The sequence below is a fragment of the Trachinotus anak genome, unplaced genomic scaffold (assembly GCF_046630095.1).
Source record: "Trachinotus anak isolate AG129_WGS33_773 ecotype Australia unplaced genomic scaffold, CSIRO_AGI_Tana_v1 ptg000003l, whole genome shotgun sequence".
NCBI classification, from domain to species: domain Eukaryota; kingdom Metazoa; phylum Chordata; class Actinopteri; order Carangiformes; family Carangidae; genus Trachinotus; species Trachinotus anak.
In genome coordinates, this window is record NW_027273854.1 from 12,944,029 (window position 1) to 12,959,576 (window position 15,548).

The 15,548-nt window shown below is 40.7% G+C and overlaps 1 protein-coding gene across 1 annotated transcript in view; it reads left to right on the forward strand.

The window, feature by feature from the left end:
• Positions 1-11,139: 11,139 nt before the first annotated feature.
• The window catches only part of baiap2l1b (BAR/IMD domain containing adaptor protein 2 like 1b), a 29,283-nt gene continuing 24,874 nt past the window's right edge, over positions 11,140-15,548 (forward strand). The window contains exons 1-3 of the mRNA XM_071473809.1: positions 11,140-11,508; positions 13,186-13,261; positions 13,410-13,496. Of these exons, the coding sequence (XP_071329910.1) occupies positions 11,458-11,508; positions 13,186-13,261; positions 13,410-13,496 (214 nt within the window). The 5' untranslated portion in view covers positions 11,140-11,457. The remainder of the gene's footprint in view (positions 11,509-13,185; positions 13,262-13,409; positions 13,497-15,548) is intronic.

Consider the following 15,548-nt stretch of genomic DNA (forward strand, 5'->3'; position numbering starts at 1 on the left):
CTGATTTCATCTGTCTCTCTGATGGTGGTATGATTCAACAGGATAAACAATGTGTGTGTTTGTGTGTCTGTGCATGTGGGTGTGTGACAGAAAGCAACACTTTGTTGGTGTGTTGAAAGTAGATTTGTTCCAGCTACTGAGTTTTTCTCCCACTGTGGTAAAATTTTCGAAGGGAGATTTCCATCCAGCAAATTCTTGGAGGGTTTTTGAAGAAGCGATGTCAGCAGCTGCTGCAGATGCATCACTAAAAACAAATTACGTATTCGGTGGTGTTGCCATCTTGTCTGTTTATCCATTACACATGACTGGACAGAGTGACAGTGAATAATTATTTGGCACATTTATTATTACAGCTTTCTTTCACATCCATACACTCTCTCTGGATCATCTGGCTTTCCCAACATTGCCCAAGGTTGTGTTAAAGTGTGTGAAAAGTCCATAATTAAGATCAAATCACACTGAGCGTATTTGACTGTCACTGGATACATGCACAGATCTGCAGCGGGCGGAGGAGATGGTTGTATGGGGGGGGTGGGGGTGGGGGGTGATGGGTGGAATTAAAGTGCCATTCTGCTCCTGGCGCCCTCTCCCTTGCACACGGCGTCCCCACGGAGCCCCAAAGAACGAGCGCTGTAAAGACTGTGAGAAAAACAAGTTTGAGAATTGAGACTAAAGAAATTCTCTGGCTTAGTAATTAAAGACTAATGGAAGAGAGGCCTGTGCAGAAGGCACAGAAAACTGCTGTTTTCTTGGATGTCACAGACTATTACTGAGACCCACAAATGCCCTTCAGCCTGTATCCCTGCCTTTATAAAATTATGCATCGCAAATGTTATATTCTGTTCCCATGTTTGGTTCTGTCTGGCAGCAGTTTTTAAACTAGGCACATAAGTCATCTCACTTTCCAGCCTCGCTGTGGCTGTGCAAGACAACATGTTGCCTTCTCTAACTGAAATATTGTTACATTACCGTGCACATCACTCATTTATTTTAGCAGCATAGACAGCACACAGATGATATTTAAGGGGAAGAGGTTAAACATCCCTCCTCTGCCTTTTCACGCCGTTTTACTTTTTTATGCTGAGGAGAGCAACTTAAATGTTGTTTTGGGGGAATGAGAATAAAAAGAGTGAAAACATAGATGACATGAGGGGAGGGAAGAAACAAATTAATCAGCACAGGAGAGGAAACAGCTGCTGTGTGACAGTTTGTAATGCCACCTCTCTGAGGATCAAAGAGCCTGTGGATGCTAGATGGAGATATTCATTCACCTTTATTCTGTGAGGCATTGCACAGTATTTTCAAGCATAGTAGAAAATCATAAATCTGACACTACTTCATGCTCAGATTACAAAGCTCCATAGATTCACTGCCAGAATATAAAGTGTTTAACCTGAGCACACTCCACTCTAAATGTCTGGTCTAATCTTAAACTTTGTTCTCAATTCCTGAGGCTGACATAATGTATTCCTACAGGAACCATTTACATTTATGACAATATTCAGGATTTCTGCAGAAGAAACTTTAATAATAAATTTGGAAGATTAGACTGTGATATATAATATTCTGGCTGCTAAGATGAGAGCTTAAATCTCTCTTACAACCTCCTCAGATCATGTCTTCTGGCACCTGTGTGGACTGCAAATTGAAGCGCTTGACTGCCTGTCTTGCAACAAGCAGTAAAGATTGCAGCTACAGCTGCAAATCTCTCATTGTGTGTCACTGAAGGTGTCCCATTATTTTCTCCAAAACATCTGTGTTCCCTAGCAACAAATAAACAGGTTGACTGTAAAATGGCCTGCATCTGTTTGTTTTTTTCTTGCCACTTAACACTTTATATCTTAACACATTGTGGTGTTACAGGGGATAATGTGCTGCACAGTGTCTTGGGCTGGAGCAATTAATACCTGCAACTTTACAGTGACAGAAAATGAGTGGAAGTAATCAGGGACATATCCCCTGCGAAATCACGAGAGGCTAAAGGCAGATTTAGTTTCCTTTTGACAGAACCAGGCTTGTTTCCCCCTCTTTCCAGTCTTTGTGCTAAGCTAAGCTAACTGGCTGCTAACTTTAACTTTATATTAATAGTACAAGCATTAGGAGCGGAATCCGTCTTCACATCTATTGAACCATTCATTTACACTATATACAAAATATACAGTATGTAATAAGAAAAGACAAGAAAGATAACTTTTTAATTCATTCACATTGGAACTTTAGGACAATCTTAAACTCACATATTCCTCAGTGCTCACCAGAAAAAAAATATGAGCAATAATTATTATTATTATAGTAGATAAATTGAAAACAAGATTATAGTAGATAAATTAAAAACAAGATGTGACCTGAATTGAGCAGGTTTGTAAGTAAAACATTTCCAGCTCATTCACGCACAACTGCAAGAAACAAATCAGTCCTTCCTGACTGGAGATTAAACAGAGTTAGTCATCACTTTATCATCTGCTGTTGATTCATGGTATAGACTTACAAAGTCACCCAGTAATAAACTAGACATGTGACTCTTTGTGATCCTTTTATCTTTGTGGAATCTAATCAGATGTTGGTGGTTCGCCTTCCCCCAGAGGGGCCGTGGATAAGTGTATTATCTGGATCATTCCACCACTGCTAACGAAATCGCCATCAGCCAACGTTTCCTACACAGGAGATGAACCCAACCTCCCTTCAACCAACTCACAGAGCACACACACACTCCTGCTGGTGTGATTAAGCCCTGCTCTCTACTGACATTAGCAGGTCACGTGACTTTCATCAGGAAAGGGATCTAGGGACATAAACCCCCTTTTTTTTTTTTTTTTGTGGTCATAAATCTGTGCAGCCTCTATTTATAGAGCCTGCGTGGCTGCTTACTATTTATGAATATGAACTTCCTGTTCCCACAGGCTGAAAGTAAGCTCATCCTGCTTTGGATCAAACTACAAACTCTGCTTTATTACTTCACTCTGAACAAACGACAGACAAGAGGCTACAGGTTGATGAGGCAGATGGTGGGACGTGGCTGAGCATGTTTCAGAGAATGGTTAGAAGCAAACAATATTGAGCTTGATGTCTGAGTTTATGACACTGAAGGAGAGGATGATATCAACAGAGTAACTGAGAGCATGAAAAATAAGCATGTGTGTGAGAGGAATGGTTATGATAGAATAAGAGTGAGGCAGCCGAGATCAACGGTCGGAATTGTCACGTTACCCATATGTCCCTCCTGCAGACTCCACTTGGCTGAGAGGATGCTGGATCAAGCTGAAGCAGATTCACAATGTCTTCATGTATGCTTGACACATTATCATATTCATGTGTGCGCATGCTTTTTAGTGAGTGCATGAATTGGATCAGTCAGTGATTTGTGCGTGCGCTCTGTAAGATGCTTGTCACCCTGGGATTTTCAGAAATGCTGGGGCTCAGACTCTGAGCTATGCACAGATGTACAGCTGATGAGTGTTTTCTGCAAACAAGCATCCATTGCAAAAGAAGACATATAGGCCTACAGCAAGTCCATGAGGCAAACATCATTTAAGATGTTTAAGCCTCGTTGCTTGATGCATCATGAGTAGCAGTTGACACCATTAAATCATCATTCTGTAAGGAAGACAGTGAAATGCTATTGATATGCACAACTGGAGGAGATTTAGAGGCAGCTAGGCACTTGGCGCAGGCTTGGTTTGTGCCATGGAGCCCATCCTTCACGTGAGTTACAGTGGCCACGATTGATCACGACGAAAGTTTAGACTGACTCATTGTGCAAAAGCCCAGCAAGAGTTTCAAGGTTGTTTGCATTAACCGCTGTAAATTTTGCATAATTGTTGGTAAGCATGTACCAGACAAGTCATCCTTCGCAAGAACAAAGACAGCTACAGCCATCCTTTTCCTCACTAATAGCCTTTTCAGCACCAGATGTAATCCAGCTAGGTATGAATATGAGCACGTGGTTTAGAAACTTTAGGAGTTTGTGCAAAAACTTGAAGGATGTTGTTATATTGCTCTGACACAGCTGGAAGGAGAGATGAAGACAATAATCCTGCATTTACAGTGGCTTGAAAAAGTAAGTGATTCCCTTGGAATGATCTCCATTGATGTATAAGTTTGTCTTAAGATACAGTCAGATCTTTTCTGTGTTTGTTACAATTATGAGCAAACATGGTGAATCTATTTTAGCTAATCACACACAAATCACTGTGCTGTTCTTGTCTATAGTTAATACATCATTAAAACTTTCACAGTGTGGGTTTGTAAAAGACAACAAAACAAGCTATGCCGAGCCAATAGTTAGCAAATGTCAACGAAACCAGATTGGAGTTGTGTGTTAGAGCTACTTGACTTATAAAAACACTGAAACATTTGGAGTGTGTAATTCACAGGAAGCACCTGCTGATCAGATCACATTTTATGACCAGTTCCAGAAGTTTCACATACCTTTTCCTCCCTCTGTAAACGAAATAGTTCAACATTTTAGGAAACTTGCAGAGCATTAGATGAGAAGATCAGTAGCCTACCACTCTTCAGTCTGTAATTCATAGACAAAGCTACAACCAGCAGCCAGTTATCTTAGCTTAGCTAGTCTGGCTCTCTCCAGCGGTAACAAAATCCACCTACCAGGAGCTCTAAAGCATCCCTTATTAACATAGTACGTCATGTTTGTTTAATCCCTACAAAAACAAATTGTTAAAATTTACAGGTATTATTTCTTGGCCGAGAGCAGTACCTGAATTAGCTTGTTGCCTGAAAACTGCTCAGAGCCAAGAAATACTAAAGATAACCCCCTGTAAAACAACAAGTTGTCACTTTTACACTTCAGTTTTTGTGCTCATTAAACAAACAAGATATAACATGTCATTAGGCAGATTATACCACCCTCAGACGGAGCCAGGCTAACTGTTTCCCCTTGTTTACTGTCTTTATGCTAAGCCAAGCTAACTGGCTCCTGGCTGTATTTAAAGTTTAATTGTGCTTCTCTTGCCTAAGAGGTGTTGTTTAGCATATTCTATTAAACAAAACTTGTTTCAGAAACCATCATGTCTCTGTGACAACTCTCATATGCTCTTGTGGGATTTATAGATTATAGCTGGTGGTGCTCAAAGGACTGGAGGACATTGCATTATTATCCACCGCCTTTTAACCTTTGAGGAGCATTTCAAAGCCTGCGCAAATATGTATCCACTCAAGTGTGAGATACACATCCATCTTTAATCAGCTACAGAAAAATGCACAGGCACGCACACAAATACACCTTTAAGCATCCTTTACCTCCTGTGTACAAAATGCCTAATCATTCTTTGTTCTGTCAATTGGACGACGCCACTGAAGTATGAATTAGTGAGCTACTTCTTGGCTGTGGTTTCCCATGTGGTGGCAGCAGCATGAGATACACCTCAGTGTACTTCTGTCTCTACTTGACAGATGTCCTCAGAGACCCTGATACCTGCTGAAGGTGCTACTTATAAGGTAAATGATATAGATTCAAGAGTGGGTTGAAGTGGAAACTGTGTCATGTTCCGGTATAAATCAATTTACACAAGCATGAGCTGTTCAATTTGCCGCTAATGCCCTGTGTAATGCATTTGCAGATAGAAAACACATTAAATGGCAGGGTGGTAATATTACACACAGTGCAAATCTTCTCTTGTCTGTCGTATGGCAGATTTGAACTGTGCTGTAGATTCAGAGGGATTAGGAAGGTGTAATTAACCCGGATAAAACCTTTGAGTATTTAGGGAAGGCATCGTGATGACACAGACAGCAATTAGTGCATGTGTGTGTGTGTGTGTGTGTGTTTGTGGGTGTGTTTATGTGTGAAGAGCCTTCAAACACACTGAATCAAGGTCCCCGAGCGCAGAGCTTTGTAGCTAAAAATGACAGCTCTTGTCTCATTCAGACAAGATTCGTGGGCGAGATGTCTCAGTGCCGCATTACGAGCTTCTGCAGCTCTGAGATGTTTAGTGTGATCAAAAATGTCTGGATTCCACGAGGAGTTCAGCACAAACACAATGATTATGGGATCAGCGCTCATGTTAATGTGTGCTGCCAGCAGGCATGGAGGTGAGTTTCAAAATAGTAGCTGTTTGTGACTTTAAATGGGAATCTGTGTCCCTGCGCGAGGCTCCAGGCAGCTGTGTAGAGCATTAAACTCAGGCACATTTCTCCATGTGTGTCCTTTCCTGGGGAAAGATTGTGGCACTTTCAGAATCATGCTGAATAACCAGAGAGGTCAAGAAAAGGTAATGAATTTGTCCTGACTAAAAGGGGGTCTTGCGCATTCAAAAGAGGGTCTGGCACAAACATGGCCCTGTTTTCTGTCATCTTGTTTAATATTATTTATCCCCATTCAGTCCCTCTCCCGCATGACATTTACTGACATTTACTTTAGTCATATAAACAAACACACTGCATCCTGGTTTCCAGTTCCAGCTCAAAAATGGATAAAACTCACATTTGTCCACAGCCCTGTCAGAAAAATCTGATGTCAAAATGTCAAAAAAGAAGTATATAAACCAGCCCCGTTATTGTTGATACGGGGATCATGGCTGCTCTGTTTACTGTTTGTACATGTTTTGTGGTGTCAGTGAAGCATGCAGAACTCGTAGTACATGGCAGGGGACTTCCGTTTTACGCGACACGACTGATGCAGGGAGATATGGCGCCTGACATCAACTCCGTTATTACATTTTCACACACTGCTGACCGCAATATCATCAGGAGCAAACACTCGCGGCTCTGTACCCTCGGGTGCCCGGGCGTGCTTACTCCAGTGTGAGAGCTGGTGAGTGTTTGCATGATTCTGCGTTGTCAGATACAGTGAACTCGTTAAAAGTCCACTGTACTGTCCTGCTTTATCTTACCCATGCGAAAAAGTAAACACAGATCTGGCTCCTGGTTCCCAGAAGGATTAGTTATTGAATAACTTGCTCAAATTTAAAAGAGTTATTTTTGGACATTAGTGGAAAATGAAATAGCAAAAGGTACGCATGTGATTCACGACAGTTAGAGGAATCTTCCTGTTACTTCTTTGCTCTGCCGTGCATCAAATCAGCCCCTGCCTTTCTCAGAATAGTGTTGCAGAATACCTGAACAGATGACTCAGCTGTTTAGTGAAGCAGCAGTTTCTCCTCATGAGAATGGAAATCAGACCTTTGTTCTTTTCACTTTAGAATAAGAATGAGTTTAGAAATATGCTTCGACCACTGAGGAATGATAAAATGGACATTTAGTCTGTCTGCAGGTCTTTAAAAACAAAGATGCAGGATTCTGCACATTTAAGATTGACCATCCATTATCCAAATTGCGTTGGCATGGTTGTGAAGTAGAGGCTACACTGATGCATTTGTCGTGTTACACTGTCCCTCTGTTCAGCAGGTTTGGTTGGATGTTACTCAGAACTTGTAAGGCCTGTTTAATATATACGTATATCAAACCTTTTCCAATAACTTGAATAGTAGGTGTGAAAAATGGCCACTGAGCAACCAAAACAAATTAGTTTAATAAACTGGAACCAGCGCAATCCAAACTACTCCAGTATGGAGAACTGATGTAAGGATTTTATGGACTTGTTTATCAATGAGGATAAACCTGATGGGCCTGATGGAACTTTATTAGATCCTGCCTTGAGTAAACAGATTTTGTAATATTTACTCTCTGTTGTTATATTCCCTTTTTCATGTAAACGTTCGTCCTTATTGCTGTGGTCGTTATTTTTTTTTACTGTTACTAAAACTTATTAATAAAAAGATAAAACAAAAACAAAGTTTAGCTTCTGAGTGAAGTGATTTTAGACCTCTTTAATCTGTCCACATAAAAATCAGTTTCCATGTGACATAAAGTTTTTCCTTTTAAAACTCAAGTACTTCCAGCCTCCTCCAGGCACCAGCACATCATCTATTCATTTGACTTAAGACCGAGATTTATGTTTGCCTAAACTTGGAAAATGTGTCTGGAGATAATTTGGCGCAGCGCAACCAAAATCAGCTAAAATCCAGTTTGTGCATCCATCACCATGAAACTGTCAAAGTTCAGCGCCTGGTGCCCGCTCATGATTTCTACCATGAACACTGTGACACTGGAGAAGACGGTTGTGCATGTAATGGATGTTTTGTAGCCACTGTTTCACTTAAGCTCCGGGATATATGCTGATTTTCTGCTAAATCTCTGTCTAACAGCTGTTTTAATGAACCACATCTTTACATAAGGGGAACCTTTTGCACTTCTTTAACTTCCTGGTCCAGCTCTTACTTCAACACAATGGTGTATATGAGTATTAGTTGTTTGGCTTCCGGTCCTCAGTTTGCCCACTAGATTAAGGCTAGATTTGTGATCTTGCTCAGTGAAAGTAATGAGCACCAGCATTGCAGCTCACTTAGGAAATAATAATGTTCTTACACTCTGGCCCCAGGTGTTGGTCAAAATGGATGAGTTTAATGAAGAGTTTTGTATCTTCATTGTCCTTAGCACTATTTTAAGAACGGTATGAATGACGTCAATAACTAAATGAAAGAAATGAAATAAAGAGTTTCTGAGGATGAGGGTTAAAATGAACGTGTTTGTGCATCATTCTTTCATACATCTACCGCTGATTAGACTTGCTGGGTTGTAAACTGCAAAATCACGAACCAACTTCAAGGGCAAAAAGCTAATTCTTAAGCCACCTCTACTCTCTACCCACTGCTTATGTGAAGCACTGCCAGGAAGAAAAAAAAATGGCATAGCTGAAAAGGAGGTGGCCTTGCTAGCACAGCATAAGCAAGCTGTCTTTTGAATGCTTTGGTGCACTTAGCTTTTCCATCACAATGGATGGGGAGCTGTCCTTGAGAGGACATGCACAAGAGAGACAATGAATGAGAGGTCCCGGTAGCTTGGACAAGACCAGCAGACAGTCCAGGACCCGCAGAACTTGGGCTGATGTGATGTTTTGTGATGTGGATGTGGATTGCTCTCAGTGTTTTAACAGTAATGACACAGTCATGCAAGACTAAGCCAATCAACATAAATTGTGCCACTCAAAGGTATAGTAACATTCAGTGCAGTGCTTTCATTTTGTGCTTAATCATGTCTGATCTCTCTCTCCTTGGCCCCCAGCCAGTGCTCAGAACATTATTCTTTTAATATAGGCTGACAAGCTTTATGATTGGTCGACTCACAGATGAAATAAAAGGGATATTGAAATATATAGTGTGTTTTATGTATGCAGTTCCGAAATTGCCTCAGAAATAGGTTATCACAGCATATCTGTTAGTAAAAACAAAAAGTTGCTTTTCAGCCTTCTGAAATCTGAGTGATGTGTTATAATTGACACTCATATTGCTTTATTCAGTGTGATATATCTTTGGTATTGATTCCTTCCTCCAGGAACATAATTCAGAGGGAAGTTTAAGAAGAAGGAAAATAACAGGAAGATAACAGCAGGAGAGGGAAAAAGAGAGTACCTCTCACATGGTGGCTTTGGAGACTTATTACATTTTATGTGTCACCTTACAGAATTTTGAGCGTTGAAAGCATTGGTATGTGTTCAGAGCCTGCGGGCACAGTCTCATTTTACATTCAGCTCATTTTGTAGTTCTCCATGGTTGCAGGGAGCTTTCCGAAGTTTTAACATCAAATGACATTTACAAAGCAACACGGCATATTTGCTCTCACAGTTGATACTCATGATATTTGCCATTGCTTTGTTTGATTTGTTGCCAAGATGTCCAAATGTACTACAAAAGAGACAGAGATTATGTGAGCCGATGCACTGTTACTGATTATGTCAGCCAAGCTTATCCTAAAAATATAAAAAGAAATATTCAATATACCACTGAACAAATAAACAAATAAATAAATAAATAACATTCACATATTTTTTCATGTGTTAATGTTATTTTTATTTTTTATTTCTTTTTGTTCAGTGGTATATTGAATAATTCTTTTATGCAAAGCATACTGGGGATTTACATTTATAATTACGTCCTGCATATGTATGTTTATGTTGATTTTGTGCCTCAGAGATTGTGAATCTTCTCTCAGCTTGAGAGAGAATCAGCTGACCATGAGGGACATCTAGTGGTAAATCATGAAACTTCCTCTAATGCACTTGTCACTTTTCATGCCAGATATAATTGTTCTCAGTGCTACTGGTTGAAAAAAAAAAAAAAAAAAACGAAACAAAAAAAGGCAGTGTATTCAAAACAATGGATGACTGATACTTATTTAGCACATCAACAGTCACTGGTTGAAGAAATCAGCACGTCATTCTTGAAGTATCCCAACTTGCCACATGCAAATGAAGAGCAGGTTAAGTAGCCTGCCAATTGAAGTGGCTGTCTGTTATGGTGGAAACAGCGTTAGATTCATGGAAACTCATGTTTTCATATTCAAGTTATAAAAACAAGGAACGAATGACGGAATAAAAAGCAAAACAACGAATAAAGCTGAGGGTACTGGGCATAGTGATTTACAGCATAACAAGAGTTATTACTAAAGTTACAACTTTACATAATCTGATATTCCCAAGTTCTTTTTAGTTAGGCGTGTACAGCAGGTGGTGTGGTGTGTTTTATTGTGTTATGGATTACTTGCCTCCAGGGAGCGCCCGTCTGCAGTATGTCGTCTATTGTCCACCTTTTCTACCTGCCTGCAGCAAGTGTCAAGGCACCGGGGAATATCCAGAACCGTACTACAAAGCCCTTCAAAATAAAAGCGTGAAACCGACACAAGACTTCGAGTATGACTTAAGTTGAATCGTAGAATCGTGAACCAGCTGTGAAACAAATGCACAGGGTTGTTAGAAAGTAGCTGGAAATAATAAAGGATGACACAAAAAGCAGCCGAAGTGTGTGCCATTTGGTCATTTATCCAAAGATTAAAACCATAATGACATTAGCAGTGAAGTGTTTACAGGAGTTTTATTCCTTTAGGGCTAAAACCAGGGCTAAAAATGATGCTTTACGCTTTTCACTGAAAAGTCATTCAGCAGGTCGCGGTGTTAAGTCCGCAAAAGGATGTGACAGCCTACGGTTTAAGCAGTCAGAAGGTTTAATTTGAAAGTATTTCCAACCGGAAAAAGTGGTTTATTCTTTAATTGCCGTGGGCTTGACACCTGTCCATCTTCTCTAACCTCCACAGGCCTCCTCCCCTCCGGTGAACTAACCACCTACAACAAGTTTGACAGCTCAGCTCTTTTCTGCTCACACGCAGAGCAGCAGCAGCCACAGACAGCAGGACTCTCCTCCGCCGGGTTTACTTCTCTCACTTTATACTTCTCTCATATTTTCGCCTTCTCTCTTTTTGTTGATATGCGTGCGTCTTGCGTCTCCTGCTGGCTATGAGGGGTTTCGTGTGTCCGTAGGTTTGGTAACTTTTTTTTTTTTTTTTTTTTTTTTTTTTTTTTGTTGGCGTTGGTGTAGTTTTTGTTATTGTTGTTGTTGTTGTTTTTTTTTTTCCTTTGTCGGGAGTCGTAAAGGATCTAAGTTAAACATGTCGAGAAGCGCGGAGGAGGTGAACAAGCTCACTGAAAGCACATACAAGGTGGGTGGGAATACAACAGGTGCGACCACGACACGGGAAGGATGACCTGTGTGCATCCATGTGTCCGCCGTTGACACTGTGAGACCCGCTGTAGTATGTAATTTACATCAGTGCCATCAGTACTGTAAAGAAGTTACTTTTGAACGGATAAGCGGGCTCTTGTGCTTTTTGAAGGTCCGCTGGCTGAGTTTCATAGACTAAACTGTTCTTTATTTACCCCTGCATCAGTCTAACACCCAGAGTACAGGCAGAAAACAGTGTGTCAACAGTTTAGTGCAGTTTACTTGGTGTTTAAAGGCTTTCAGGGGGAAGCCAGTAAATGACTGTTACATGAATTTGGATGACCGGTTTTTGAAGAAAATAGCCCCACCCTAGGAGTGCCATTTCCTCATTAAAGTGCTGCCCTGGTTGATCAGCATCATTTGAACTGCTCTGTGGTGTACTCTGGCATCTGTGCCATCCAGTAATTAACTTTAATTTATTCACTGAAGATAAGTGGGCGCTTTTAAAAGTGAATCTAACCTATGAAATATATTCATTAATTGGACACGAGCCATCACATTCACTAAATCCCACCAAGAGTTATCACACTCTGCATACTGCACTCACAGGTGGGGTAGAAAAGGTGAGTGCACAAAGAGGCCAGGGCAAAAAATAAAAAATAAATAAAAAAAAAAAGACCTAAAGCTTTTTCTCAGAAGCATTCAATCCTCTTGAATAATTGTCATCAGCCGGGCTCCTCTCTGGGACAGCCCCCACAGCTCCTTGGTGTGATGAAATGCAGGAAAAAGACTCCTGGACTCAGGTTTAATAATTTAGCTGGCGGTGTGTGTTGTGTTGTAAGACTATATGGCAAACCCCTCCAGCTCGCAGCTATAATCAACAGTAGCTCAAGGCTCCCAGAGAATGGCATGTTTACACGAGTGGAGCACAAACTTAGGGCATGAATTCGGAAATTATAAGATGCAAGGTCACTCCTTATCTATACCATTATCAGAGCGACACTGTCTTAAGCTTACATGTCACTTAATGCTTGAGTCTTCGAACAATCACCCACTTCTGATACAGTTGTCAGTGTTTGTCTTAAAGTGGTTGACTGAAGTTTTAATAATTTCCTGCATTCTGGGCTCAGTTGTAAACCTAAGCTAAGACCTTATCTTCTAATAGTCATCATTAAGACAGACATACTGTAATATGGAGAAAGAATAGCAGAATAATTTACATGATTACAGACATAAGTGCTCAACTTAGGACATGATTATGGATGATAGTTCCACTCTGTGATATTGATCAAGGAGTGATAAGAATGAAGAACCCACTCATGCTGGTTTTTGTTCATCCAAAAATCCAAAGATGAAATATATTATTTTCTTATGTCTTCGTTAGTTTTTCTTATGTGTTGGTTTTGTGTTCTCTCGTCTTTTGCTTGTTTTCAATCACCTTATATGATCGACAAATCAAGATTGCTTGCATGGCCACAAATCTTAGCTGCTGTTAATAAGTAGTCAACAGGGTTTAACATGGATGTATGTATTTCATTCCTCACTCACATCTGATGTCACTCAGTCAGATGGGCAGTCACCCGCCTTTTAACTCACACATGTTTCTAACTCAACCAAAATAACCCATGATTGAAATTCTAACAAACTGTCACTTCTTTTCTCTTCACCCACCCAGAATGTGATGGATCAGTTCAACCCAGGCCTGAGGAACCTGGTCAACCTCGGAAAGAACTATGAGAAATCAGTGGCTGGTGAGCATTTTAATGCATTAATAAATTATAGTAACTCAGAGGTTAGAAAAACAGCGAACTAGAAGGTTGAGGGGTTGCTGGGTGAGCACAGACGTTTACCACTGAGCTGATCTGACAAACATTAATGATCATTTTATCATTTTCCCAGCAATGACCCTGGCGGGAAAGTTGTATTTTGATGCAGTGTCTAAGATTGGGGAGAATGCTGCAGTGTCTCCTGTCTCCAGAGAATTAGGTAAGTTTCCATGTTGCCCTGTCCTCTGGCTCTCTTCTGGGATAAACTAGAGGAGATCCGCAGACTGTGGAGATGGTTCCTGCTTTCCTGAAATAGTTGTTTATCTCACTTGTGTCTCAGAGGAATGTGTTATTTGTCGCCAGGAGCTCTTTAGACCATGTCTGCAATTTAGCAGTATTAGCTGAATGATGCATGATGTACTTCAGACGAGTTACTGTTTATTTGAAGACTGTTTTTAAGTCCACATTAATGATGCCAGTGTTTTTCATTGAGCAGTACTTCACAATCAATAGAAATGAAAGACTGACAAACAGTAGATTTATTTGAGCAAAAGATCGAAGCGGTAAACAGTAATAAATGCAAGATAAAGCAAGGTAACATAAATAGCCCCAGTCATTGGTCTAAAACTCTGCCAGCCCAGGCTCTTAAGACAAGTAAGTCTATTTCTTAAAAGCTCTGATCCCAGAAATGTGGCTACCTTTATTCTTCAGTCTCAAAATATCCTCAAATATCCACTGGAAATTCAAATTCCGGCTGTTCACTGGTGCAGATATGGCTGCTATTGTACATGAGGAGGTAAATGTGTATACAGTCAAAATCTTCTCGCTGTCATTGAGATACACAGCTCGGTATGCAGTGCAGCTTGAACACAGTGGCAGTTATACTTTGATAAATGCCAGCATGGTGCTGGTGATGGATGTACTACTGTGTGTGTGTGTGGTGAGCTTAGAAATACATTGTAACGAAAGAGTTGGTTTGACTGTGTGTTTCCCCAGGCTTCAGTTCCCAGAAGCTCGTTTGCAGTCTAAAGATGTTTGGCATCCTAACTGGTTGTCACTAGTGGCGTACTTTGATTTAACCACTGTATGTCTCTCAACTCCCCTGTTGATTAGCAGCAAAACTGCTAATTAAATTCAGCAGCACAATGGGAAGGGCCACCTGTTGTTGTAGAGGTGGCACACTTAAAGTGATACTCCACTCCAAAAATGAAGCATCTTATCCCCATGCAGACTTGAAAGACACAGCTGTACAAATGTGTTACATAAAGAAGAACTGTGGCTGGTCAGCTTGGGTTCATGTCAGCCACAGTGGATTCTATTGGCAAGACTGACAAGTTTTTCATCTGTATTGTATGTCCACAAGCATCCAAAAGTTGTTGCTGGTTGCTGCTGTAAGAGAATAGTAATCAGAACAGTATACAGTAAATCATGTGCTCTTATGGCGGGTACAGCTTGGAGTATGCTTCCTGTAATAGGAAGTGAAGAGGAAATGAGGGGAGGGACACAAACAAGCTGCTGATTATTATCAATGTCCATCTAAGTCATTAAAATGGTATTTTTACCCAGTTACACCTGTTTAAATTTTCAAAATAAGCACAAATGAATACCCATTAAAAACAAAAGTAGAACAAATAACTCCTGAGGATAACACAGACATTACCAAACAGTTTTATGTAGAGTGAAGTCATGATGTCTGGGCTGAGTCACACTCACCCTTGACCTGTGGATACACTCCAGTACCCACTAATCCCTGTATGGGAGAGAGAGACAGAGACAGAGAGACACACACTCTGGTCTCATGGCAGATCAGTTTAGTCTGAGTCATTATGGGGGATTATGTAGAGCAGGGGCTGATTAAATACACACTGCAAACTGCCATCTAGTCTAACTAGGCCTGTAAACCTAAATGCATTTAACTGGATTCTGTGCTGTACATCCCTATAACCAGTCAGGATGTCCAACTTACGACACCAGATGCTGTCAGGATTTCAAGACTATGATAAAGTCTGTGCACCTTGCTTCTGAGCCTGCTCATGGACGTATTGGATCTGCCCCGTCAGAAACCTGAGCTTCAGTGACGCATAGCAAACCAGAAACCAGATACTCTTGAGAGGCACTGGAGGACTGGTGCTCCTCATCCTCCTACCTCCTTCCTTTAATTCTTTTAGTCTCCCTCTTCCTCCTCCTCCTCTGCCAGAGTTCAAATGTCAGCAGTTCTTTCATTCAGGCACTTGGATATCTGACTTGTTTCATTCTTGCATGGAGCAAGAAT